The 27,874-nt window shown below is 51.1% G+C and overlaps 1 protein-coding gene across 8 annotated transcripts; it reads left to right on the plus strand.

Annotated features, from left to right (window-relative positions):
• Positions 1-529: 529 nt before the first annotated feature.
• SLC6A12 (solute carrier family 6 member 12) lies at positions 530-27,682 on the plus strand. Of its 8 annotated transcripts, none has more exons than XM_045463828.1 (16): positions 530-640; positions 3,033-3,117; positions 5,185-5,461; positions 11,433-11,567; positions 14,834-14,974; positions 15,801-15,888; positions 16,855-16,987; positions 18,435-18,569; positions 20,304-20,407; positions 20,723-20,847; positions 21,259-21,371; positions 21,827-21,964; positions 22,678-22,780; positions 24,624-24,724; positions 25,433-25,603; positions 26,758-27,682. In XM_045463828.1, exons 3-16 carry the CDS (start codon positions 5,248-5,250, stop codon positions 26,899-26,901), a joined length of 1,845 nt encoding a protein of 614 aa, XP_045319784.1. In that variant the 5' UTR covers positions 530-640; positions 3,033-3,117; positions 5,185-5,247; the 3' UTR covers positions 26,902-27,682. The 8 variants fall into 8 exon arrangements, 7 of the variants coding, with proteins under 7 accessions (XP_045319784.1, XP_045319787.1, XP_045319780.1 ...); XR_006708849.1 differs by lacking the exons at positions 530-640; positions 26,758-27,682 and adding exons at positions 835-1,168; positions 22,861-22,951 and having other exon boundaries at positions 25,433-25,544; XM_045463831.1 differs by lacking the exon at positions 530-640 and adding an exon at positions 843-1,168 and having other exon boundaries at positions 20,753-20,847.
• The last annotated feature ends 192 nt before the right edge of the window (positions 27,683-27,874 follow it).

The following is a 27,874-nucleotide window of genomic DNA, read 5'->3' on the forward strand; positions in this document are numbered from 1 at the left end:
AGGCTGTCTCAGCTGTGTGCCTTAGTGCTGAGAGGTCACCAGAACATAATTGCTGCTGCCTGGGCCCAGACACCCATCATCCCAGCCCCTGCGTCCCGAGGACACACAACAAACACCAATGACCGCCCCCACCCCCACTCGCCTTTAAGCACCTACAATATCCTAAGCAATTTACCATATTGTCTTTAACCCTGAAAAGTAGGTAGACATTGTTTTGTACCCTTTACAGATTGGAAGACTGAGGCTCAGATCCTTGCCAAGCTGCCCTGACTGGTGGAACAGAGGAGGGGTTCAAACTCAGGTCCGCCTGACTGTAAACCTGTGTCCTTTCTAGATTAGGTTTCTTGAAGTATGCTGTGGGCACTTTCTCTAGGAAAATCCCAGGGAATAGGGTAGTGGTTGTGAAGGTCCAGAGCCTTGCCTTGAAACCACAGAGGGCAGGTACTTGGTGGAAAACTCCAGTGCGTGATTCACCCTCCTCCTGAGCCCTCGTCACTGAGGCCAACTCCCCTCCTAAGGTTGTCAGTTTCCACCGTGGGGTTGGTGGCTCCCATCCTACTCCTCTGGCGAGAGAAGGCTGCTCCCTGACCTGTACATCCTCGTTTCTTCCCTCAGAAGTTGCTGGTGCTGGAGGGGCACGGTGAGAAGGGGGAAGGCGGGAGGGACGAAAGAAAGGAGGGAGATGAGATTGGGTATGAGTCTCTGAGCTGGTCTGGAGGGACCGTCTTGGGACAGCACCCACTAGGAGGGCTGGGGGGGGGGCAGCCCACAGCAGGAGAGAGATGGGGGTGGGGGGCTGGGGACAGAGGACTTGGCTTCCTGAAGTTGGATGTTGTAATCCTGGTGCACAAACTTTTGGCTTCAGTCCCTCCTGTTGCTTGTGGTATTTCTCTGTCCCTTCACTTCCCAATACACTGGTGTGTGTGAGTGCGTGCGCACACACACACACACACACACACACACACAGAGCTGCTTTCTGTCTGGGAGTCCCAGGACAACAACTTGGACGGAATTCTGAGCTGGGAGGAAAAGGGAAGGAGAAGAGGTGGACAGTTTCCCTCTCAGGTCCCGTCTTTCTGGGTATTCTTGCAAGCCGCTTCCCCGGGACTGTCCTGGGGACCCAAGGCATGGAGCTGAGCTGACCACGGGAGCGGAGATCGGGACTGAGGTGAGCAGGAAATGGAGGACTGGATGTGCCTTCGCAGTGCCTGAGAGGTGCCTCAGAGGGGCTAGAGGGCTGAGTCCCAGGTGGCAAAGCTTTGCAGAAGTGTGTGTGTCTGTGGTACAAAAACCTGGGACCGGAGGAAAGTCTGATGCTTGGGACTCTTAGGACAAGGGGCATCACCCCAGCTTCCCCAAACCATGCTCTGTACTGGGAAAGTACAGAGATCGGGGGCTGGCCCCAGACAAGCGGGGAAAGAGGGGTGGTCACCTGACCGACAGGGAGGGGAAGCAGACAGTGCCCAGCGATGTGGGAAGGGAGAGCAGACAGGAGAAAGCTTGGGCATTCCTGAGGGCCCATGACCTGCAATTAGCCACGCAGATGAGGGGTTTCTGCCCTCCCCCACAGGTGGGGCAGGGCAAGCAGGGAGCCAACTGTCTCCCAGAAGGAGGAAGCAGCCTCAGCTCGGGGTGCCGGGGAGGCATGAGCATGCTTGTGCCAGGGAAGGGCAACGAGGGAGCCGCCGGGAGGTGCAGGCGGCCACCAGCTGAAGTGAGCAGCCCACAGGGTGTGAAGGACTAGACGGAGTCAGGTTTTGGTGCCATGCACACAGGTATGTGTGTGCAAAGGGACGTGACGGGAACGGCACCAGTGTGTGTACGGAAAAAGGAACTGGTATGTGGGTGTGGGCTGCAGCAGGGGCTGGGGCATCCCATTCGCCCCCGTAGCCGGGGCTGGCCGGGGAGGGTGATGGGATGCACTGGGATCCCGGCGGCACACGGGGGGCGGCATTTCCCCACCTGTCTGCTCCTCCGCTAGCCCCCGGCCAGGCCTCCGTCTTCATGCCCAGCTCCTGAACACGGTTAATTCCGGACTTGCTAGGCCTCTTGAAGATTTCCTCGATGGGCAGACTGAGCCCAGTGTGGGTGTAGGTGTCTTTGCTTCTGGAGGGCATGGATGTGCGGTGAGCCCCAATCCGTGCCCCGTGCCCTGCTCCAGCTTAGCGGGGGTGGGGAGGTGGTGCGAGCGGCTGGAGAGCTGACCGAGACGGGTGGACCCTTGGGAAGGGGGGGATCTCTGGAAGGCATCTCAACTGTGGATGACACCGTTGTTTATTCCTAGCACACAGCAGGGGGGCGGGTAGAAGGGTACCGTGGGGACGGAGTGAGGGAGGCGGAAAGGTGGGGCGTGCCATCCTCTTGGCTTCTTAAAAGTCACTCCAGAAGGAGAGCTCTGTACGGCTTGTTGTTGTATCTGACATCCTCCTGGACACTTCTTCCCTGAGTCTAACTTGAATCGCACTTGCTGCACTGTCAGCCTGTTTCCCCTTGGCTTTGCTGTGGCTCTAGGCCAGCTTTCCTTCTCACATGCTCTTGCTTTCATTCTGCCATTCCGGTTTTTCATTCTAACACACAAATTACGATCTTCCCAGTAACCTTTAAACATTAAAAAAAAAAAATGTCATTATCAGCTCATCAATGTATGTTCTCTTGTCTCCCTTCCCCCATCCCGATACAACCCAAACCCTGTGCCCGAGCCGGGCTCTCAGATTTGCTTCCTCATCCTGCACTCGCCTCTGGTTTTCCCTCCGTTTACTCCTTTGTCCCCAGCAGGTCTCCCCTCCTTCAACTGTCCAGGACAGCTGGTCCCTGGAATAGCTGCTTTTGGTCTGCGAAGTAAGGCTTGTCCCTTGACCACCCCCTTGGTGACTTGTGTGTTCGGGCTCACCCTGAGCTGAGCTACACTATAGCTCTTGGTACTTGGTGCTTGGTCAGGCAAAGGCAAAAATCTCTCCTTGTCTTTCATGGATCTATTTTTACTCCCCACCCTCCCAATGCCCTTGTTGAACAGGGATCATTCTCTCTTCCAGGGAGACTTAAAGCCCAGAGAGGAGGTGTGATTTGCCTAAGGTCACACAGCAAGTTAGAGACTCAGCTCCACCGCTTAGTGTATTGGTAAGTTTATTCAAATCATTCAAAAATAGTTTTCCTGAACACCTGGTGGGTGTCAAGTCCTGTTCCTTAGCCTCTCTGAGCTTCAATTCCTCATTTATAAAATGGAGTTAACAGTAATACCTACGTCAAAGATTTTAATGAAGATGAAATTCAGTAACGTGCACAAAGAAGTGTATGTTTTTGGCACAACGTTAACTTTTGTTAATATTATTATTGGCTAGGTCTGGACTAGAACTTGGGTTTCATGTCTGGTGCTTTTCCATTAACATTTTTGAATTCATTCATTTATTCCTCCACTCATCCATTCATTTGTTTGATAATGAATTGGGGGCCATTGGTCAGGGTGCCCTAACCCCAGTTATGTAACAACATCTACAGCTCGTTCAGGTACCCGCCAACTTTTCCCCCTGGGGCCAGACTGCCCTGTTTTTCCAACCTGACACTCTGGCTCTCAAAGCACACCCCCCCCCCCCCCCGCCCCCGGCCACCTGAGGTCTGACAGTCTCCTCTGAACCTGGGAGCTTTCTTCCCCTCTCCCTCTCCTCCTCCTCCCTTCCTTCCTCCTCCCTTCCCTCCTCCCTGACACCAGAGGCCCAAGACCTCTGATTTCCACTGGGTGCTTCTCCTCATCTCCTGTCCTGGGCTGCGATTGCAGTGGAACTCTCTGAGTCCCCATACCAGAATTTCCCCCTGCCAGGCTTTCCCATTCCTGGGATAACCTGTACCCTCGAAGTCACCTTCAAAAATTTCCATAACCTCAAATGGCTCCTGCCACGCCTTTCTAACTGACTTGGGCTTGGGCTGTTGCCTGGGTTAAAAGGACCAACAAATAAACACAGACACTTCTTTTAGTAAAAAGAATCCCTTGTGTTTGTCTAAAGCCTTGGAGAAGCATGGCGCACTTGGCAGCTTCTGGTCACTTTGATTCCCCCAGCGCCCCTGGAGGTGAGGGGCAGTGGGTGGGCGCTTCCCTCTGGAGCCCGGGCACCTCCTCCTGGCAGCTCACTGGGAGCCAAGGCGGAGGTGGCCTCAGGGCAGCTGTGTGTAGGGGAGGGAGGGGAAGGCAAACACGGATTCCAGGACAACACCGCAGTGCTGCAATTTATCTCCCGGGGGTTGACAAACGGATGACAGGCACAGAGGAAAGCTGAGAACGACCACGTCATTTTTCTGGCAGTTCAGGGAGCTTTGGGCTCTTTAGGGGAGCAGGGACTGAGGAAAAGCAGTGACCCGCTGTCATGGGCAGCCACTTCGGGGTCTCCCACGAGGGGACCACCTTGACCTGGAGATGACCACTACCCAAGTGAGTCTCGCCCTGGGATCTACCACCAGGACCCCTTGTTCTCAGGACAGAGGTATGCCGGAGAGAAAAGGAGCCAGGTTTCCCTCGAAGGCCGTAGGTACTTGGTTCTGGTGCCGATTCCGGGTCTCACCTGGCCTTGCTCAGAGGCCCCACCTTCTCCTTCCCTCCCAATCAGACACCCAGGGCTAGCTGGCTCCCATGTTTACCGTGAGCCGATCAATGACCTGGCACGGGAGTGAGCACACAACCGCTAGGGGAAGACCATGCAGTCACCTAAGCCACACTTGCCCTTTGACCTCCTATCACCCCTGGCAGGCTTCGATCCCTCCTGGGCTGGAGGCCGGAGCCTGGGCTGGCGCCACTCAATGGACCCTGTGGAGCTGGGCAGATGGGCCCAGCGCGCATGGTGGCTGGCTGTAAAGCTCAAAAGGGACTCGGAATAAAAGACCCCGAGCCCTTTCCTCCCAGTCCACTCCTGCGTGGTCTTCATCTCTCGAGGCCTGGGTTTTTCCATCTGCAAAATGGACAAACTAAGATTGGCTCCCTATTTGGTCTCTGAGTTATGAGAGCAAAGTGTAACTTCAGGTGTGTAAGTCCTTGAGAGTTCGGGAAGAAAATCAACAGTCCAACAATATTAAACAATATTGCAACCATATGAGATATTACAGCAATGTTATACGGATGACAAAAGACGAGGATGGAGAAAGCAGGGGTGGCGGGGCACGCACTGGGGTTGCACGGCTCACCCCTTGTCCTCCCACCAGGCGCGCCTGTCTCCCCATCCTGCCCGCTCCCGGCTCGGCGGCCCCCCCATCTACCCCGTGGCTATGGACAGAAAAATGGAAGTCCCCGAGGACGGGCCTCCTGTGGTCTCCTGGCTCCCTGAGGAGGGAGAGAAGCTGGACCAGGAAGGCGAGGACCAGGTGAAGGATCGGGGCCAATGGACCAACAAGATGGAGTTTGTGCTGTCAGTGGCCGGGGAGATCATTGGGCTGGGCAATGTCTGGAGGTTTCCCTATCTCTGCTACAAAAATGGAGGTGGTGAGTTCACTTTGAGGTAGGCGTGGTGGGGAGAGCCGTGCCTTGACTGCCAGGCAGGGCCCACCTGGGCGCCTCCTGCCTGGCGATGCGGTAAACCAGAAGGAGGCTGGAATGGAGTTTGGAGGGCTTGGGTCTGAGTTCTAGTTCCGCCTCAGGGTCTTCCTCTGTGAAATAGGGATGGTGCCTCCCAGGGCTCCGGTGAAGGTTAATCGAGGTAATGGGCAGGACCAAGGAATCTGAGTGTTTAGTAAGATACACTACTAACAATCCTTCATTATTCTGGACAGTGTCAGTGGCTGATAGGATTCGTTCATTCGACCTGTGTTACTGTGGACCTACCCTGGGCCAGGCAGTGTTCTAGATACAAAACAGAACATATTCCTAGTGCAAGGTGGCAGATGACAGACAAACAAATAAAATGCGTGGTATGTTGAATGGCGAGTTGTGGAATGGTGAGAAGCAAAGCAGGGAAGGGGCGGGGGAAGGCTGGGTCATCGGCGGGGAGGGGCTGGGGTTGAAAATGTGGAGCAAGGTGAGCTGCAAAGCTTTAGCTGAGGAGGTCACATTTGAGGAAAGACTTGAAGGAGGTAAAGGAGTGGATCGTATGGACAGTTCTCAGGTGAAGAACATTCCAAACAGAGCAAACAGCGAGTGCAAAGGTCCTGAGGTGAAAGTGCACCTGGCATGTTTGAAGAGGAGGGCAGAGACAGATGGGGGCAAGAGTAGGGGAAGGGATCAGAGAGGTAACAGGGCCCACATCTTGTAGCCTCTGCTCTGAGTGAGATGGGAACTGTAGAAGAATTTGATCAGAGAGGTGATATTACCTTGTTTATGATTTTTTTAATTGAAGGAACATTAATTTTATTATTTTTCAGCACTGGTAATAAAAATGAGTAGGGGCATGGTGGGAAGGGGCCAGATTAATCTTTTAACGTGTACAGTTAAATGGTTTTAGCCTATTCACAGAATTGTGCAACCATCACCACAATTGATTTTAGAACATTTTCATCATTCCAGAAAGAAGCCCCGAAGCCATAAGCAGTCACTGTATTCCGTGTCCCTGCCAACCCTTGGTGACAACTAATCTACTTTCTGTGGCTATAGATTTACCTACTTGGAATTTTCATACAAATGGAAGAATTCATTTATATGAATTTATTTGTGACTGGAGAGATTCTTTTTTTTTTTTAAGTTTTTAATTTTTATTTATTTTGAAAGAGAGATAGAGAGTGAGCAGGCGAAGGGGCAGAGAGAGAGAGGGAGACAGAGAATCCCAAGCAGGAACTGTTCCACCAGCACAGAGCCTGATTCAGGGCTCAAACCCATGAACCGTGAGATCATGACCTGAGCTGAAATCAAGAGTTGGACACTTAGCCGACTGAGCCACCCAGGCGCCCCTGTGACTGGACAGATTCATCTTTCCCTTTTGAAAATATCTTTATTCTTCTTGTGCAAATCGCATATGTATATTGTGAAATTAGAAACATTCCAGAAAGGTAAAAAGAAGAAACATTCCTATTTAAAGATAATCATTGTTTAGAAAATCCTTCTAAACATGATTCACATTTAATTTGACAAGTATTTACTGAGTATCTACTATGTAACTTGTTCTGTGTTTCAAAACTTACAGTTATTATTACAAGCTGCTTGAACTAATGGCTCCAAAGAAATAGGGTTGGGGTTTCCTGGCAGGTCAGGGATATGGAGCCAGGCCTGGGAGTGGGGGATGAATCCTGGCCAGAGATCAGGGGAAGCAAGAAGAACTTGTTTCTTTTCTTTTCTTTTTTTTAATGTTTATTTTTGAGAGGGAAAAAGAGAGAGGGAGCGAGCCAGAGAAAGAGACAGAGAGCATGAGCAGGGGCGGGGCAGGGAGAGAGTGGGCCAGAGGATCTAAAGCTAGCTCTGCGGTGACAGCAGAGAACCGGATGTGGGGCTTGAACTCACGAACTGAACCGTCCTAGGCCAGTTTCACGGACACACAGGGCGTTAATGCTCCAGCTAAAGAGGACTTAGGCTGAGCCCTCATCTCATAGAGCACGTGGAGGCTCAGAATGTTTAGCGATTTGCCCAAGACCGTAGAACCGGCTGGTAGCTGGTAGCCTGCTTCGCAGGCTCCCGCATCCTCTCCCTGCTGTCTGAAAAGGAGACAGGTTTTCGGGTTCCAGGGCCCACGCTGCCTCGTCCCACCTGGTGGCTGTGGCCTCTGTACTGTGGGGCGGCCTGGGGAGACAAGCACCTGTGCCAGTGTGCAGTGACGCTGGGCTGAGCCTGGGTCATCTGCGAAGAGGCAGAACCAGACTGCATTGGCCAGGGTCTGTGTTCATTTCTGTCCCTTGTGTCCTCACTTGAGCTCTGCCCCAACCTAAGTACCTGGAGGAGGCACACTGCCCACCCCCCCCCACCCCCCCCCCCCCCCCCGCCGGCCCTGGCGTGTTTCCCTCACCTTTAACAAGAGACGCTGAGCCAGATCAAAGGTCCCGATCTGAGGTCACTGGTGTGTGGGGGTCTAGGAAAGTAGTAACACATGTTCCTCATTGCAGACAACTTGATAATGGATCTGTGTGGGGGACATGACTTCACGGACCAACTCAAATGTCAACTCGTTGCTTTAGGCTTTTACAATTGTACTAACTCATTGCGATAATAGGGTTTGTCTCAAGCTGACCATAATTCTCAGTCGGCAGTTAAATATAGTTTTTACTGATAAATGAATCAATTATTATTGCTTAATAGATAATTATTATTAGTTAATAAATAGTTTTGTAGAGAATAATCTTTCCAAAGGGATAAAAAACAATGTTATTGGTATAATAATGTCTTTGGTCACAAAAAAGCAGGGAGTCACTAAACTAGATCATCTTCAAAAAATGGTTCACTCGGAGAGAGAATTTTATGAATTCTGAGTTTCCAGATGACAATGGAAACTCAGTGGTTCAGGAGTGTGTGCTTGGCAGAGGTAATAAGGCCTACCTTAGAGCAGAGGGAGGGAGATTATAAACACGTCTCAAGTTATCCTGTCTTCACAGATTCCTGTGGGGCATCATCAGGCCTCTGGTGCCCAGAGTCTGGGCAGATGCCAAGAGAAATGTGGGCCAGGGCAATCTCCCCAGGTGAGGATTCTCAGAAGTTCATTAGAGGGGAGTGTGTTTGCAGTGATAGTGCGTTGGAAACCCAGGGAGAAAGCCAAGGATGGAGGAACCATCCAGGCGATCCAGGACCAACCTCCTCTCACTGCTGCCCATGGCCCAGGCCCTCACTGCCCTTCTGGGGTGGACTCAGGCTGACGGCGGCCCATCTCCAGGCCTCCTGAGCTCTCCCCAGTTTCCGTGGGGCTGAAGTCTACATGCCAAGGGTAGAGCTGAGACTGTCTCCTTCAGTAGAGAGAAGGGCCTCCACACAAGCCAGCAGAAGGGGTCCATGGGTCACAGGCCGCCACAGACCAGACTTTGGGAAAGTGCCCTCTGGGAGAGCCCCCAGCCCAAACACTTCTGAACGCTGCCCCTCAGCCACCTAAGCCACATAAACTGGAGTCAGTGATGGTACTGGCACTGGGTTGAGGAATGTTCCAGCAGTACTCAAGATGTACCGGCAAACCTGGGGTTAAAAAAGACGTCACGACTCACAGAGTTACTGGCTGTTATGGTTCTGTAGGGCCCAGAAAACTCACAAATCCTTCTGTCTCACTCTCACATATCGCTACTGGCAGCACAGTTTGGTATGAGAGTCTGGGAGGGCGATTTGGAAATGCATGTCAAAGACCTTAAAAAAATGTTCAAACCCCAAAGGTGGAAATCCACCCAAATGTCCCTCAATGGACAAATAGACAAACATGTGGTATATACACAAGAGGGAATACTGTTCAGCCTTAAAATGGCATGGATAAACCTTGAGGGCATAAGCACTGTATGATCCCTCTTTATGAGGTGTCTAGAATAGCAATTCACAGAGAAAAAGTAGAATCGTGGTTACCAGGGGCTGGGGAGAGGCAGAGAACAAGGAGTTCCTACTTAACGGCTACAGAATTTCAGATTGGGTTGGGTAAGAAGGTTCTGGAAATTGATGGTGGTGATGGTTGGATAATAATGTGAATGTACTTAATGCCACGAAACTGTACACTTAAAAATGGCTAAAAAGTAAAATTCATGTTATATATATTTTACCACAAAAAAAAGCAAAAAAAATTATGCATACCCTCTGACCTACAAATTTGTCTACTGGAAACTTATACTGAGGAGCAAATTAGGCAAGTGCTCAAGGCTGTGGACAACGGATCACAGCAGAGTTTCCAATAAAACAACCAAAAATGCCAGTGGGAGTACTGATGGAATAAACTAGGGTAGATGCATAAGGCAGAATACTATATAGCCATTAAAATTATGACATACGTATTTATTGATATAATAGGTTCTTGATGTGTTTTTAAATGGTTATCAAGTGATTATAGTAGGTTCTCACTTTTGCAAAAAAAGAAGTATGTATGTGTTTGTGTGTGTGTGTGTGTGTGTGTGTGTATAAAAAACTGAAAAGGTGTACAATGTTTTTTCCCTTTGCACTTTCTATTTTGTCTACAAAGTAAAGTGGATTACTTGAGAGGTCTTATGATGCAGTGGTTAAAAACACAGGCTCGGGGTGCCTGGGTGGCTCAGTCGGTTGAGTCTCTGACTCTCGATTTCAGCTCAGGCCATGATCCCAGGGTTGTGGGATTGAGCTTCTCATTGGGCTCCATGCTGATTGTGGAGCCTGCTTGAAATTCTCTCTCTCTCTCTCTCTCTCTCTCTCTCTCTGCCCCTCTCCCCTGCTCATACTTGAGCTCCCCCACCCTCTTCCCTCTCCACTGCTCACACTTGAGCTCTTTCTCTTTCTCTTAAAAAAAAAAAAAAGAGCACAGACTCAGGATCAGACCAGCTGGGTTTGCGTCTCAGTTTCCTCATCTGTGTCTTAGTTTTCCCATCTGTAAAATGGGGATAACAATAGTACCTACCCCACAGGAGGTGGCTTTGTTGAGGATTTTGATGCTGGTGAGGCATTTACAAGAATGCCTTACAAAGGCACCTGGGTGCCTCAGTTGGTTGGGTGTCCAACGTCGGCTCAGGTCATGATCTCATGGATTGTGAGTTCGCGCTGACAGCTGAGAGCCTGGAGGCTGCTTTGGATTCTGTGTCTCCCTCCCTCTCTGCCGCTCCCCTGCTCACATTCTGTCTCTCTCTCTCTCTCTCTCTCTCTCAAAAATAAACATTAAAAAATTAAAAAAAAAAGAATGCCTTATATACAGTAAGCAGCAAATAGGTGCTAAGTGTTATTATTGTACAGTAAACAATATTCCATTCACCCATGGATACACTTCTGAGGTGAGGTCACTATCTTAGTGACTGAAGTGGGCACTGATGGCTTAGGGTTGTCTTCAAATTCCAGAATTTATCAGATGCTTTTTAGGCCTGGCCTCCTGTGGGGGCCTGTAGGTCAGTGCTTTATCACATGGCTACTGAAACCCCTGTTCCCGGGAATCTGCCTGAGCAGAGGAAAGGCCTTGTCTGCTAAGACCCCAGTTCAGACCAGAGCCTGGTGGAGGGGAAAAAAAAACCCTCTGAAAATTATTAGAGGGAAAATAATTTTTCCAAGGTGTTTTTGTTTGTTTTTCTCTAACATGTAACAAACTTGATAATTTAATAAGCATATCAAATTATACAGAACACATGTTTTTGTTCCAAAAATAATAAACTGACTGAGTTTGTGAAGCACACTGAGAAAATAAATAGTGCGTCTGTTAGGATTTCCACTTAAATTTTTACTCATTTTTCTTCAAAGGTCTTTCCTATCCTGAGTGGGGCTCAGACTGGAAAATTTCTGCCTGTCCCTGCCGGCAGATGGGAGGAAGCCGACTTGGGCCCCTGGGAGGGTGAGGAGGGTGACGAGCACTGGGGCACAGGTCTCCGAGGACTGAGGGCTCAGCTCCTGCCTCCTTCTTCCACAGGAGCCTTCTTCATCCCCTACTTCATCTTCTTCTTCACCTGTGGCATCCCAGTGTTCTTCTTGGAGGTGGCGTTGGGCCAGTACACCAGCCAAGGGAGCGTGACAGCCTGGAGGAAGATCTGCCCCCTTCTCCAGGGTGAGTGTTCCCTTTTGCCCTCCTACTAGGGCCCCCAAGGGCCTCTATCCCTCCGTCACCCCATTCCCCTTCCTTCGGGGCCACCGCTTCCTAGTCATCTCCTCTCATCCCGTGCTAAGTGCTGTGGACGACCCAGGAAGTGTCGCCAGACTTTGTGGGGCCCAAAGCTTATAGATGCTGGGAGGAAGGCATTCCTCAAGAAAGCACAAAATTGGGGGCGCCTGGGTGGCGCAGTCGGTTAAGCGTCCGACTTCAGCCAGGTCACAATCTCGCGGTCCGTGAGTTCGAGCCCCGCGTCAGGCTCTGGGCTGATGGCTCAGAGCCTGGAGCCTGTTTCCGATTCTGTGTCTCCCTCTCTCTCTGCCCCTCCCCCGTTCATGCTCTGTCTCTCTCTGTCCCAAAAATAAATAAAGGTTGAAAAAAAAAAAATTAAAAAAAAAAAAAAAAAAAAAAAAGAAAGCACAAAATTGCAAGTGAAACTTCAGATGAGGAGCCTTGGAAGGGGTCCTTGCAAGTGAGGAATCCTGAGCTTCATCTTCCTTGGCTTCCTGGAAAGCTGTTCCTGGGTACATGGAGTGGTCCCAGAGTACATAACAATAGTCATGATGATGAAGATGATGTCGTCTAACGTCTGCTCAGCCCTGCTATGTGTTAGGGCTCATGTAAGCACTTTACATGCATTTCCTCATTGAATCCTCCAGTAATAACTCTCTTAGTTATTTGTATATGAGAAAATGAGGTCATTCGCTAAGGATTTGAACCCAGGCCTCCCTGAGCTGCAAATTCATGCTATTTCTTGTGTTTGGGATTATGTTAGGGACAGTTCCTGTTCCCTCTATGGAGTTGCTGGCACTAGTGTGAGCAGTTTGGAGTGTCCTTCCCTGACCCCATTTTTAATTGATTGGACCAGTCCCCTGGGGGCCAGTGGGAAACCCAATCCTGGTCTCCGAGAGGTTTCTTGCATATTTGAAATGAGGAGAGGACTCTTTCCCTCATGTCAGTCCCTAAGGGAGCCCAGGGACTAGGCTATCTGGGGTTGCTGCTCAGCTTGGTAGGCTGGACGGGGGTGGGCATGGTAGAGAAACACTGGTTCCTGAGCAGGCCGGGTCCCTGACCACTGACTGGGGGTTTGGTTGGGGTACAAGGCTGGTCTGGTACTGATTCCTCTTGGGGCATCCATGGGGCCCCTGTAGCGGCAGCAGTGAGCAGCTGGGGCAGGGGGAAGCTTGGCCCACATGCATTTCTACTCATGAGTTCTGGCTGCTCCAGGAGTGCTGTGGCCTCAGACGGAGCACAGAGTTTCTCAGTGCTCTGCTCCAGACCCCAGAGCAGCCTACTGTCCCAGCCAGTTGGGCTCTATCCCAAGGTCCACGCGAGCCCCTGGGTGTCCAAAACAGGGGCCGGCCTCTCTGGCACGCATGTACTAACTCTCCAAGGGAGTCACCACAGACAGGGGGAGCAGACTAAGCATTGGATGGGGGTTGTGGGGAGCGATTGCTGCTCCTTCTGTCTTTTCCAAGCTGAAGAGACTCCAAGGCCTGGGGTCTCAGGGAAAGGCTCGCTCAAGGTGTGTGCACCTATGTTGGTGGGAGGGTCCAGGCTGCTTACTGCCTGCCCGCCACCTGCCTAACTGCGCCCAGCCCACAGTTCACCTCCCAGGGAGCCTGGGCACACCCTGTGCTCGCCCACCCTCCCTCTTCAATTTGCACACAGGCACAAGCTTCCTCCTCTCAGAGAAGGGGCACCTCCCCTCCCCAGCCTGGCGCCCTGCCTTCTCCAGGGTCAGGTCGGTGTTTACGGGGCGGGTGGTGGGAGCACAGTGCGTTCCGGCGGGCGAGTGGCCGCACAGTGGCCGCTTGTTTGGGTGTGTGGGTGTCTGTGTGCGCGCTCTGAATATCCCCGCCACCGGCTCCCCCGGGGGACCCTCCTCACCATCAGCAGCCCCAGCCACCGCCCCTCCCGAGGACCAAGTTGCCCTGGCCACGGCCACTTTAGGGCTCCTGTCCCCCAGTGCCTGGATGCTCTGCAGGGACCCAGATGCAGGAAAACACGGATGGCTTCTGGTCGAGTTTGCCAGGCCAGCGGGAATAGACAATCGGGGTGGGCTTGCCTGGCCAAGGGGTGGTTTTGTTGACAGTCAGCATTGATTCTCCAACCTGCCCTGGGGCTGAGCTGGCCTTCCTTAAGTCGTTCTTGAGCCCGGGGGAGGACTCAGGACTCAGGACAAACAGGCCTGTGATCTGTCCTCTGCCCAGCTTTCACACCTTGGGACTAAGAGCCTCCCTGGCAACGTGCTACTTTTAAAATTACTGTGGCAAAGATCCCACGTTTGCAGGAGCAGACGGGCTGGGTGGGGGTGACTGTGCCTGCCCTTTGGTACCTCCCCCCCCACCCATAGGGAGCCACAGCCAGCCTCCAGGCTGCTCCTGGGTGTGAGAACGCCTCTGCCAACACTCTGGCCCTGTGCTCTGCAGCGAGGTGGCGTGTGGAGACTGACTCACGCTCCAGAGTTCTTGACAGTCAGCGACCACTTCTCCTTTCTTTTCTCCTTGCTGGTTTCTTTTGGTTTTTGCACTTATCTTTTGGTTTTGCAGTTTTTATTTTACAAGTAATGCATGATTGTCACAGAAAAACTAGAAAATGCAGATGGACAAAAGGTAAAAAACAAACAAACTTTAAAAAATGAGCCGAAATCCTATCACCTAGATAGACAACCACCGTTAACTTTTGGATGACAATCCTTCCAGACTTTATCTCATCAGGAAAAAAAAAAAAAGGTATACATTCAAATATATATTGCAAAAGTGGAAGAATGCCTGAGATGGTATTCTGTAACCTGCTTTTCTTACTTAGAAAAATATGCTGTGGGCATCTGGGTGTCCCAGGAGGTTGAGCGTCTGACTTCGGCTCAGGTCATGATCTCATGGTTCGTGAGTTCGAGCCCCGCGTGGGGCTGTGCTGACAGCTCAGAGCCTGGAGCCTGCTTCAGATTCTGTGTCTCCCTCTCTCTCTCTGCCCCTTCCCTTCTCGTGCTCTGTCTTTCTCTCAAAAATAAATTTAAAAGCATTAAAAAATAAAAATAAATTTAAAAAGAAAAATATGCTGTAAATGGCTTCTGAGGCCAACAAGCAAACCACAGGTGTTCTGTTCGTTTAGTACCCAATGTCCTTCTAGCCACAGCTGGCAGCTTCTATGTGACTTTGTTGGGCTAACATTGATCTCTTGGATTCTATTTGTTGCTCCCCATGCCTGCCCTACTCCCAAAGGCATTGGTCTGGCGTCGGTGGTCATTGAGTCCTACCTGAACATCTACTACATCATCATCCTCGCCTGGGCTCTCTTCTACCTGTTCAGCTCCTTTACCTCTGAGCTGCCCTGGACAACCTGTACCAATACCTGGAACACAGGTATCCATCATTTCAGCCCCTGGGAGGGGGCCTCTCCTTAGGGGTTGGGCCTGTGGTGGCTGATGATGGCGAACAATGACAGAGCACATGGTATAACTTGCCTCAAAGCCAAGCTTTGTGGCCTCTGGTGCAGTTTTGTGGGAGCCTAGACTAGGTTCCCATTAGGAGAACCAAAAATCCAACAAGACTGTGAATGTTTTATATAACTGCAGGGGGTTATCCTCACTCCCTCTGTGCCAGGTGCTAGAGATCCAAGGGTGAGCACTGGCAACGTGGCCCCAGCCCTCCTTGAGTGTGTGGTCTAGTGATAGAAAGAGACAAGTTAATAAAACAATCACAAATTGCAATAGGTGAAAGAAACATTGCAGAAACTATACAGCAGTGGGAGGGAAAGAGCTAGCTGAGGCCTGAAGGATGAGAAGGACCCAAAATGTGAACAGCATAAGCCATGTGGGGGGAAGAGCAAGCCCAAGGACTCAGTCCATTCATCTGCTGAGTGGAGAGAGAGTGAGCAAGTTATAGGGGCAGAGGGGATCCGAGGTCTGTGTCAGAGGTTGGTGGACGGGGTGGCCAGAGAAACAGCCAGATTCACTGGAACAAGAGCAGTGTGAGGCACATGAGGAGGGAGGCACATGGTCCCATGAACCACCTGAGTGGCTAACTCCTGGGAAATGGGGGCTCCAGGGGAAGCTCTTGGGACTGGGAATCATGGGGACTGCTGGGCTGCAAGGTCAGAGGGTTGGAGGGACTAGGATGTGAGGACATCTCTCCCCATCTGGTCCCCAGCTGATGCACAGCCCCCCGCCCCACCCCTTGTTCCCAACAGAGCATTGCGTGGACTTTATGAACCATTCAGGAGCCCGCACAGCGACCCCGTCTGAGAACTTCACTTCACCTGTCATGGAATTCTGGGAGTAGGTGCTGGGCTTGGATGCCATGTGCTAAGGGCCCCAAGCAGGAAATTTGGATGTCTGAGGTCTGGGACTTGGAGTACAAGTTCAAGCCTTTCTGTGCATGCTCTTCAGCACTTACCCTCCTCCCACCCCCACCTCGCACATCACTGAGCCGTGAGGGAACACTCACATCAACCCACACGTGTCCACAGGTGCACAGCAAATAGTCTGTCCCAGCTAAGGAGAGCTGGTTGTGCACATCGCTCCCCAGCTTTGTGTTCAGTGATGTCATGTTGGTGGCTTGAAACTGGCCAAGGAGGAAGCATTTGTACTGCAAAAACTGGCAAACACTATACTCACACCTCCACCCTTCCCCTGACTACACCCTTACATCTGCCCATGCCCACGTGTCCACCTTCGTTCTGACACAAGTGTACCTGTACCCTCACCCTTACCTAAACCCACACTTATTGACCAACACTCACATGTGTCTACCTACACCCTCACACATTTACGACCCCATGTCACCCAAACCTCACACATGTCCACCAACGCTTACGCACACACATTTCCACTACTCCCTACACCCTTTAGGTACTAAAACACATTCAGCCCCTCTGTTTGATACCCATGTAGTTGTGCATCAACCTGAATATCTACTCTCCATCTACTTATCCATTTATTATTTACCACCCTCACTCTCTCTCTCTCTCTCTCTCTCTCTCTCTCTCTATCTCTATCTCTCTGTACAACAGAGAAAGACAAAGATACCTATGGGATTACGTGATTTGGTCTTCTAACGGCCAGGGGCATACAGACTACAGGTGGGAACATGGCATGGCCATAGGGGAGGTGCAGGGGGATGGGGTGGGGAAGCCTGGAACCTGAGATGTGTGGGGTCAGCTCTAAGAATCAAGAGACTTGAAGACAAAGGCGATTTGTGCCCCTGTAGCCTTTCACCTGGTTATTCATTTTTTCCATCCTCAGGAGACGTGTTTTGGGCATCACCTCAGGCATCCATGACCTGGGGGCCCTGCGTTGGGAGCTGGCCCTGTGCCTCCTGCTTGCCTGGGTCATCTGCTACTTCTGCATCTGGAAAGGGGTCAAGTCCACTGGCAAGGTGAGGTGTTCTGGCTCCTGGTAAGCTCTCTGCAGCCCCCCAGAATCCATGGAGACACTCACAGAGTCCCTCTGGAGAACTGAAAGAGTAGTTTAGGGGAGAGGCATGTTGAGAGCAGGGGAAAATGGTAGGAAGAGGTTAGCTCAGCACAAGGAAGGACTTTCTCTTTCAATATTACTTTAAAAGACCTGTTTACATAAGAAACATGCAGAGCAAAATGAGAAGCATAAAAGTCCCCCTAATCACTGTTGGAGCCAGCATGGTGGCAGTTTGGGTCTACTAATCCCTGTTAATGTTTTGCTGTATTGCCTTCTAGTTTCCTTTTTAAGTATGCTTGTGTATATCTGTATCTATTATGTGTGTATATTACACAATTAGGATCATACACTTTTATGACTTGCTGTTTGCACCTAACAACACAACAAGACAATGTTTGGTAAGAACTAGCACACAGAACTATCTTTGAGGTGGTGAATTTCCAGTAATCACGGGGGTTTAAGCCAAGAATGGACAAGAGTGGCTTATTGTATGTGTTGAGAGAGTTCAGACTTGAACACTTATTTTCAACCCAGGGAATCTCAGGTGGATGCCTCATGCTTTTTAAAGCCAGGAGTAGACGGGATGCTGACTTCTCTGATTAACCTGTTCTTGGGGGGCAGCCTTGCCTTTCCCTGGATTGTTGTAATTATAATAAAACTAGAAATAGTGATAATAACACAGATATTGCCATCCCTGTGGGTTAAGGAGCTAAACTTGGTCAGGGGCCGAGTAGACCCATCTGAGTGTCTCCATGTCCCAGAGCTCAGGCCACTGCTGTTTGCCCAACCCTAAGCCTGGAAAAGTGCAGTCTAAGTTTTGCCACAGGTCATTGCGGCGATCTGCTCCCCGTCCCTCACCACGTCCCACACTCACCAGGGGCATAGGGAGACCAGCTAGGGTGAGGGATTAAGGGAGAACAGATTCTGGATTCTATTTTTTTTCTACGTTTATTTATTTTTGAGACAGAGAGAGTGAGTGGGGGAGGGACAGGGGTCGGTGATGGACAGAGGATGCCTGATGTGGGGCGCGAACTCACGAACTGGGAGATCGTGACATAAGCTGAAGTCAGACGCTCAACCGACTGAGCCACCCAGGCGCCCCTGAATTCTAAAATAGTCTTTGAAATGTTATGGCTGGAAGCTTGTACCCCTCCCTGTCCTTGTTCCCTCTTTGCCCTGCTGATGTATATCTCACAGTCTGCCTGCCAGGGCACCTAAGACCCACTGGAATGTGTAAAGAAAGACAGGTGCTCACATGCTCTCAGCATCTCTAAGAAGGTGTCGGACCCTGAGCTAGGTGTGACTCATGCTGCCTGAGGAGGGGTGACAGGAGGACTACCGCAGACTCCCTGGTGCCTCCTGGCAGCTGTGTCCCCAACAGCAGTGACCTGGCCCCGTTTCCCCTCCAGGTTGTTTATTTCACAGCCACATTTCCCTACCTGATGCTGATCATCCTACTGATCCGAGGCATCACCCTTCCGGGAGCCTACGAGGGTGTCATCTATTACCTGAAGCCAGATTTGCTTCGCCTCAAGGACCCCCAGGTAGGGGCTGTGCTGGGGACCCCTTCCCAGATGCCTCCCACCCCAAACCAGAGCTGTACTTTTGAAAATCTGTAGTTGCTTTTCTCTTGGTTTAAAGGCAATATTTTCCCTCCTGCAAAAAAATTAAAAAGGGGCGCCTGGGTGGCTCAGTTTGTTGAGCGTCTGACTTCAGCTCAGGTCATGATCTCGCGGTCTGTGAGTTTGAGCCCCGCAGCAGGCTCTGTGCTGACAGCTCGGAGCCTAGAGCCTGCTTGGGATTCTGTGTCTCGCTCTCTCTCTGCCCCTCCCCCGCTCATGCTCTGTCTCTCTCTCTGTCAAAAATAAATAAACATTTTAAAAAAAGATTAAAGGCAATATATCCCCACTGGAGAAAAATTAGATAAAGGTGTCTTGTAATCCCACCACTCAGGTATCATCTCTATGAGCATTTTAGTATATTTCCTTCCAACTCTTTTCCTAGTTGGTGTTGTGTATCTTTGTTTTAATGTATTTGAGATATTTATATACAGAGAGATGCATCTTTTTTCATTTAAATTCCACTGTAAGCATTTTTCATGCTATCACATTCATTTGTAGAAGTCATTTTAAATCCTTGCATAATATGTCCTCCATCCATCATCCATTCGGTCACTCATTCACCCAAAATGTACTGAGGACCCGTTCAGTGCCAGGTGGCTCTCTGACCATGGAGTGGGGCAGTGGGCAAAGCAGACAAGGCCCCGTGTCCTCTGAACGCTCACCCCTGGGGTCACTTTCTCAATCTCTGATTCTTGGACATTTAAGGTCATGTAGTTTTTTATGATCGTATATACAGCTGCATTGGACACCCCATATTTAAATCTCTTGCCACCTCTCTGATTATTCCCTGACGGCAGTCAGCCCTGGAATCACTAAGTCAAAGAGCATGTGCCTTTAAGCTTCTTGAAACGTACTGGCTTTAGAGAAATGTGGACTTTCTCCCCCAGTATTGGAGGGTACCCTTTTTTCTGCAGGGCCCATGAGAGATTCGATAATAATTTAACCTTCGGTAATTTGATAGATCAAAATAGTATCATTTTGTTGTCTTAATTTTTTTTTATTTTTTACTGCTGTGAGGCTGGACATTTTCCCACAGATTTGCTGGCCATTTGTATTTCCTCCTCTAGGACTTGTCTGAGCGCATTCTTTGCACCCCCTCCCCGTGGAGTCCTGGTGGTGTTTTTCTTTATATTTTAATGAAGTGGCCCGTGGCACTTGTTGAATGAGCCAGATGCTCTCAGTTCTGCCCTGCAGGTAGGCTTTGCCTTCTCGGGGCACCGCCACTCCACCTGAGAAATTCAAGTACTTGGTGCCTACGAAGTGCCCCCAGAGGCAAATTTACTTAAAAAAATTTTTTTTTAATGTTTATTTATTTTTGAGAGAGAGACAGAGAGTTGGGGAGGGGCAGAGAGAGAAGGAGACACAGAATCTAAAGCAGGCTCTAAGCTATCAGCACAGAGCCAGATGTGGGCCTCGAACTCAGGAACCGTGAGATTATGACCTGAGCTGAAGTTGGATGCTCAACCGACTGAGCCACCCAGGCGCCTCTCCCCGAAAAGAGGCAAATTTAAACCTGGCCTGCCAGTGAAGAGATTGTGAGCAGAGAGTGGGGAATAAGCGACTCTGAGGGCACACCCAGGGGGGCCCGCTGGGGCTGAGGGGTGACGGGCGGGCACCCTTCCACTCCCTCTGCCACTTTCTTGGGGTCTCACGTAGGTGTGGATGGACGCGGGCACCCAGATCTTCTTCTCCTTCGCCATCTGCCAGGGGTGCCTGACAGCCCTGGGCAGCTACAACAAGTACCACAACAACTGCTACAGGTAGGGCTGGGCGGTGGGGACGCTGTGGGACCCCGGGGCGCCCGACCTGCCTGCAGTGAGATCGGAGAATCAGCTTCATCTTGCAGACTCAGTGTCTTCCTTCCCTCCTCTTCTTTCTTCCTCACGTTCTTCTCTCACCTTCCACTACATGACCGTGGTCTTTCGCCCATTCTCTCTTCCATTTCTCTCCTCTCGCATATTTTGCCTTCCTGTTCCCTCTCCTCTCCCCGCTTGCTGTCTTTGGATCTCCCCTCCCTTGATGGATTTCTTCCTCATTTTCCTTCCTGGTTCCTCTGCATTGGCCCCGCCCCGCAGGGACTGCATCGCCCTCTGCTTCCTCAACAGCGCCACCAGCTTCGCGGCCGGGTTCGTGGTCTTCTCCATCCTGGGCTTCATGGCCCAGGAGCAGGGGATGCCCATCTCTGAAGTGGCCGAGTCTGGTAGGTACCACTTTGCTGTCTGGGCCCTGAGGGGAAGGGGGGTCAGGGAACACAGATCCCTCCTACAGGGTCCCAGGCAGGAGTCCCAGCAGCTGGCTTATGAGAACCTTTCAGCATCTGGGGGCAGAGCTTGGGCCTTCTCATGGGAGGGAGGGAGGTGGGGGAGGGCACTGAGGGCGGGTAGCCCCACGGTTGTGTGCAGGGATGGATAAATGGATGAACCAATGCACAGCCAACTCCCCAGAACCAGAGAGCAGAGTAAGGGGTGAAACTACTCTGATCTCTTGAACCCCTCCCCTAAACGCTTCCCCCCTTCCCCCTGCCCCTCCACACACGCAGTGCCTTGGGAGAAGGCTCTTCGCCAGGGCAGTGAGAGCCAGGAGCTCTCCTGACTGTGCTGTGTGCCTGCAGGTCCTGGTCTAGCCTTCATTGCGTTCCCCAAGGCGGTGACTATGATGCCCTTATCCCAGCTGTGGTCCTGCCTTTTCTTCATCATGCTCATCTTCCTAGGGCTGGACAGCCAGGTTCGTCACCCCACCCCGACCCTCCCTGCCCTGGCGACCCTCTTGCCAGCTTCTGAGGTTCTGGGCTTTCCCTTCCTCCCCCAACTCCTTTTCCCCTGACCTACATTCCAAGCCCCACTCCACTTTCCAGGGTTTGTCCTTGCAGTTGGTTGGGTGACCCTTGGCCTCAAGACCTTCTTCTGTGAGGGGGGCCACCTGCTTTCTCCCCCCACAGCCCCGCCCCCCTCTTTGGGACGGAACATATCTCCCCCTCCAACCCTCACTGCTGGGACCCTCCGTCATAGAGATACGGCCGAGGGCAGGGCTGGCCACCCTGTTTCTGCCCCTGTGCCCCTTCCTGCGCTCCTGTGCATCAGCACGGGTGAGTGGCGTGCGAGGCGGCCAGGGCAAGGCCACGCCAGGCAAGGCCCAAGGGCAGGTGGTGCCTCTCACCCCGGCTTCCCTCCTGCCTGCAGTTTGTCTGTGTGGAGTGCCTGGTGACAGCCTCTGTGGACATGTTCCCCGGTCAGCTCCGGAAGAGCGGGAGGCGAGAACTTCTCATTCTCACCATTGCCATCGTGTGCTACCTGCTAGGGCTCTTCCTGGTCACAGAGGTGAGCAGAGGGGGGCGGCCTGCAGGCGGGGCTCCAGGCTGAGGGAGCCGTGGGGTGCATTGGTGACCCTTCTCAGAGCCCACCTTCCTCACAGCAAGGTTGTGGGGACCACGAGGCAGAACCTACCTGTGTTAGTTAGCTGTCTTTCCGTGTCAGGTGACAGACAACAAATGCAAGCTAGCTTAAGCAGAAAAGGGAGCCTTGGGGGGGCCAGGAAACTGCAAAGTCTAGGGATATTTGGTTTCAGGCATGGTTGGATCCAGCTGGTCTAATGACATTGTCAGGAATGCCCTTCTTAGTCAGATTCCCCTCCTCATATTAAAGAAGGTGGGTGCAGCTTCAGGCTTACCTTCTGCCACCCACCCAACCCCACAGGAAAGAGAGGGACCTTCTCCTAAGAACACGGTAAGTGTCTGGCCCTGGCTGTCCTTTGGGCCTGGAGAGGGGAGTGGAGCACTCTCAGAGTGAGGTGGGGCCAACTTCTAGGAGATACGGTCCCGGGCAGACAGTTCCCAGTGTCCCCGTAGCTGTCAGGTTGTTGTCCCAATGTTAAATGAAGGGCCTGTCTTGCCTGGCCAAACTGCCTTCAGATGCAAGGAACAATTTCCCATGGGCCGAGCAGGATGTGTGCCCAGATGGGTGTGCGCCCTGTCCCTGAGGAGCAGGTTCCCTCCCCCATTGGCCAAGGCCCAGCTCTCCCTGCCTCTCTGCAGGGCGGGATGTATATCTTCCAGCTGTTTGATTATTACGCTTCCAGTGGCATATGCCTGCTCTTCTTGGCAGTGTTTGAAGTGATCTGCATCAGCTGGGTGTATGGTAAGTGGAGGGGGGAGGTGGGGAGAGCCTACCCCTAAGGTTGTGAGAGGCGGGGTGTGCCAGCCCTCTGGTTTCTATAGGTCTTGGTGTTGCTGCCCTGGTTCTTTTCTCTGGGAACTTTGTCCGCCTCTGGGAACCCAGGCATTTCTCATTGTGGCAGACAGAGCTGCGGTAAGGACAAAACTGATTTCCTGCACTAGTGAGAGGAATCAGAAACAACAGTGTGCCGTTTTCTTGATGCGGAAACTGCTGGAGGCACTTCATCAGTGGGAGTCCTAGTCAGAAGAGATCTTCAGGGCCACGTAGTCTGAGCCTCCACACATTCCCACACTCCCTTTCTAGGTTACCACCCAGACCTTGCTTGAATACTTCCAGGAACAGAAAACTCGTTCCCACGTTTTTGAGGTAGCTTTTTTTGTTGTGGCTGTTATGCATTTCTTTCTTTAACTAAAGTGAGTTCTGCCTTCCATTGACTGCCCTCAACCTCCCTGACCCCCCTCAGTGCTGAGGCAACTGGCCAGTGGTGCTGAGTGCTGTGACATCCATGCCATTGTTGTGTCTGATGACAATAGAGGAGAAATCTTTATGCATGGAGTCCGTGCACTGCTGAATGCCAAGCAACGTGATGATTGTATCATACATTCTCTCTCAACCCACACAACAGCCTGTGCAGGGGAGGTGAGGCTCAGAGAGGTAGGTCTCTTGCCTGAGCTCACACAGAGAGTAAGTGGGGGAGGCATCATCATACCCAAACCATCTGACTCCACTGCACCAGGTTGGGGGGGAACACATTGCTAGTGTAACAAGGCTCAGGGCAGAGAGGGTAGGTGGGTGCCGTGTAGTGGGCATAGGTAGGAAAGCCACGAGAAGGTTTTTATTTTGCTACCCTAGGCCTTCTTTTTTGGTGTCCTTTCCTTTCCTGGGACAGGCCACCTGTCTTCTCACCTGAAGCATCTGATGTCTTTCTGATTTTCCCCTACTGCTCCTCAGAACTTGTTTTCAAAGAAGATCTGATAAACTCAATCACAGAAAGCTATAAGTAGCTGAGAAACCTTAGTATGTTACCCCTTCCTAGTAACATCTGGTTTTTAACTGGGGGAAAAATTTAGAAGCCAAAGGAATGACTCCCTAATGGTGGCATTTCATGTCCATCAGTGATCAGTGGAAAGTTCCTTTTTTTTTTTTTTTTCTCTGAGGAAGGGCTAGGGGGCCCTCCAACTGTCTTTCCCAATCAGCAGCCCTTTTCTTCTTGGGAGACTGGCTGGATCTGGATCTGGAGCAAACGTGGAAACAGAAGGACAGTAAACAAATCCAGTGTTTCCACAAACACAAAGCGAGCCTCTTAGCAAGATTTTCTAAGAACACAGAGTGGCTCCTCCAGAGTGTCGAATCTAGACTGTTGTTCCATTCCCAGAGGCTTTCTGGCCTTATGTGAGTTCAGCACGCTATGCTTGGAACAGTGGGAACTTTGCTGTTTTGACTTGAAACTGAAGTCATGTCTGAGGCATATATAAGTGAGCGTTTGCACAGTCATTGTGCCCATTTTAGGCTCACACCCACCTCTGTGGTTAGTAGGGTCTTCATTCCTAGACAAGGGGCCAAAGGATTTAACTGGGAGGTTAGGTGACTCTCTCAAGGGCACCTGGCTTTTTGGTGGCAGCCCCTTCTTCCTCCTCGCTCCCTGCCTTGTGGTTGGGGTGCCAGGGACCCATTTCATTCATGTGCCTGGATCCGGTTTCCCCTCATAAGGTAGGGGGAAGAGTGCAAAGCCAGGTGAGTCCTTCCCAGATACGGTGAGTTCTTCCCTTCCTCCTGTTCTCACACTCCCCTCCCACCTGGGCAGGGGCAGATCGGTTCTATGACAACGTTGAAGACATGATTGGCTACCGGCCATGGCCCTTGGTGAAGATCTCCTGGCTCTTTCTGACCCCTGGACTTTGCCTGGTATGTGCCCACCCAGCTACCCCTATATCTCCTCCTACATCCAGAAGACTCGGGGACAAGGAACAGGATGCCTGGGTTCTGGGGCTCTTTTCCTGCCTGTCCAGTTACCTTGGGAGGCTGGTCCATTTCCACTTCTGGGTTGGTTCTCCTGCCCTTCCTTCCTGGGACCATTTCATCTCTCTGCTTTACCATCATTACCCTCCAGTTTCTGCTCCCTTCCTTTCTCATAGCGCCTCCATCCAGCCGCCAGACTTCCCAGTTATGGTCTCTTTCTGTCTGCCTGCTCAGGGCTCCTCCTCCCTCCCCCCCCCCCCCCCACCTCCTGTCTCAGCCTTCCATGGAGTGATGCCTTGGCCCACAGCTTGTAATGGCTTTTACTATTCTACCTCATTGAAGCACCTCAGTGTATTTATTTATCTATCTGTGTATTCTTTTAAGTTGATTTATTTGAGAGAGAGAGAGAGAGTGAAAGAGAGAGGAACCAAGCAGGCTCCTCACTCCACGCTGAGCCCAATGCAGGGCTCGATCTTATGACTGAGATCGTGACCTGAACTAAAATCAAGAGTTGGATGCTTAACCACCTGAGACACCCAGGCGCCCCCACTTCAGTGTATTTTACTTGTCCTCTGTCACTGGATATTTAAGCAGCTAAAGAGAGGATTTCAAGGGCTCTCTGTCTAATCTGCATCCACCTCTCCCTCTTTCCAGGCCACCTTCCTCTTCTCCTTGAGCAAGTACACACCTCTCAAATACAACAACATCTATGTGTACCCTCCTTGGGGCTACTCCATCGGCTGGTTCTTGGCTCTGTCCTCCATGGTCTGCGTCCCTCTGTTCATCATCATCACCCTTCTGAAGACCCAGGGTTCCTTCAAGAAGGTAGGGGCCAGGGGAAGTGATATATTAAAGGGGGTTGCTGAGTGAGGTTGCAGGCAGGGCACGATGGGCAGGGCCCAGCTCTGAGTGTGGGACAGCTCTTTGGTCTGATGAAATCTCAAAGAGAAGGGTCTTTGAAGACCAGTCCAATGGCTTCATTTCCAGAAACACTCAAAAGACCTAGAGTCTTAGACCTTCAGAATCTGACCTCCAGCCGATCATGTGGGCAGGTTGACCATGGGTACACTGTCAAATGCTTATGGAGGAAACTGAGTCACAATAAGAACTTCAAGGTGCCCAGACAGAGATTTATAGGGCACAAATTCCTTGCTCCCAGGAAATTAATAACCAGCTATCATGGTTCATTCCTGGTTTCTTTTCTTAATTCTGCCTGGGGAGGCATGGGCAAAAGCTCCCTGTTTAGAGTTTAAGACATGCCTTCCCAAAAGGGGATAGCGCATGCTCCACAAAGACATTACACTTGCAGAAGTCTATCTGGCCTACAAGTAACGGAAAACCCGACCTGCAATAAGCAAATAGGCTTATTTTCTTTTTACATCAAGAGACCAGAGATGGGTGCTGCTGGTGTTTGGTTCAGCTGCTGAAAAGAAGTTGTTAGGGCCAAACTCTTCCTCTATTTCTGCACCTCCATCCTGAGCACGTCTTTTTATCATCATGCTTACCACTTCATGGTCACAAGAAGGTTGTCATCATTCCAGTCATCACATCTGCATTCAAGGCAAGAAGGAGGGGAAGAAGATGGCACCAATAACAGTAATAATAGTAGTACTGCTCCTCATAAAATATAATAGGCACTTATTGACCAACTGACCCTGTGCCAGGCACTATACTATGAGCTGTGTATTATTATTATCTTCGTTTTACAGATAAGGCACAGAGGGGTTAAATGGGTTGCCTAAAAGTTGCATAGGTAGTAACATAGCTGGGACTAGAACCCAGACCATTCATGTTCTTAATCGCCACGGGATTGATCGTCTCTTCTCTCTTCTCAAAATATTTATTCATGTATTTACTCATATCGTGCTGGCTGCCCCCAGTGTGCCTGGCTTTATACCAGGCCCTGGGGATACAACCAGGATGAAACAGCTTTGTCTTTCTCACCGGTAGCACCCACTCGTTCCTTCTTCTCTCCACAGCGCCTGCAACAGCTCACCACCCCCGACCCCAGCCTCCCGCAGCCCAAGCAACACCTGTATCTGGACCGTGGTACCAGCCAGGACTGTGGGCCTTCCCCAACAAAAGAAGGACTAATCATTGGGGAGAAGGAGACCCACTTGTAGGACGTGGCCAGCAGCCAAGTGGCCATTGAGCCAGGAACCTCTGTCAGGGCCACTACAGCAAACAGCCTTTGCCTCTGTCCCTTACCACAGTCCTGCTGAGCACCTCTGTGATGTTCATGGGTGCCCCCGGCCAGAGGCCACGCTGCTCTCTCCTCAGCGAAGGCAGCTCCTTCTGGTGGGCTAGAGGCGGTCCCACTGCACCACGCCATACTGTTGGAACACACCTTCTTATTTATAAAGGAGGGTGGTCTTTTTTGAGTCCACCATCTGATTCTAACATATTACACTGTGTGGAACTCCCACTGTAGGGATGTTCCTGTATCTGGGGATGTTACAGCTTACTATATTTGTGCATTGGGAGGGTAGCACTGATGGGAATATGTATCATGCTTTGGCTTGGAGTGCCCAATGGAACACACCATGTTGGAAGTGACAATGAACACACTATTGGATTCTGACATTCCATTAGAGGGGTGCTTCATTAGGCTTAGTGTTCTGGAGTCAGTCCATGGGGAAGGAACTAGAGAAACAGCCAAGAGGCAAGCCTTCACAAGCCATCATTGTCTTAAGGTGTCCCTAGCTGCAGCCCTAGTTCCACATGCTTCCTGCAATGTTGTCCTCAACTCATGGAGCATTGGAATGGAAAGAACTTAGAGATGATCCCTAGACTGTGCAAATGCATGGTGAGGGTGTCTGTACTTTCCTATGCCTGCAACAGACATTGCTGATTGAGTCTTTCCCACCTCACAGTCCTTTCAAATACAGTGCTCCAGATGCTCCAGTTGCCACTGTGCTTTTTTTTGTCCAACCTCCTGACTTCATGGATGAGGAAACCGAGGACCAAAGAGAAAGTGACTCTTTCAAGTTCTGGCTCTTTAGGGCCAGAGATATGCCTAAAACCTGGTGTCCTTGTTCTCAGGCCGGTGTTCTTCCCCATTATACATATTTAACAAGCATGTATGGATTGCCTGCT

The sequence above is a fragment of the Leopardus geoffroyi genome, chromosome B4 (genome assembly GCF_018350155.1).
Source record: "Leopardus geoffroyi isolate Oge1 chromosome B4, O.geoffroyi_Oge1_pat1.0, whole genome shotgun sequence".
NCBI classification, from domain to species: Eukaryota; Metazoa; Chordata; class Mammalia; order Carnivora; family Felidae; genus Leopardus; species Leopardus geoffroyi.

Excerpts from the sequence above, each read along its gene's own strand:
- SLC6A12 (XM_045463828.1), top strand. The coding sequence starts at position 5,248 with ATGGACAGAAAAATGGAAGTCCCCGAGGACGGGCCTCCTGTGGTCTCC. Across the intron at positions 15,889-16,854 it reads CCTGTCATGGAATTCTGGGA|GAGACGTGTTTTGGGCATCA; the intron begins GTAGGTGCTGGG and ends TTCCATCCTCAG. Across the intron at positions 21,965-22,677 it reads GGCTCTTCCTGGTCACAGAG|GGCGGGATGTATATCTTCCA; the intron begins GTGAGCAGAGGG and ends GCCTCTCTGCAG.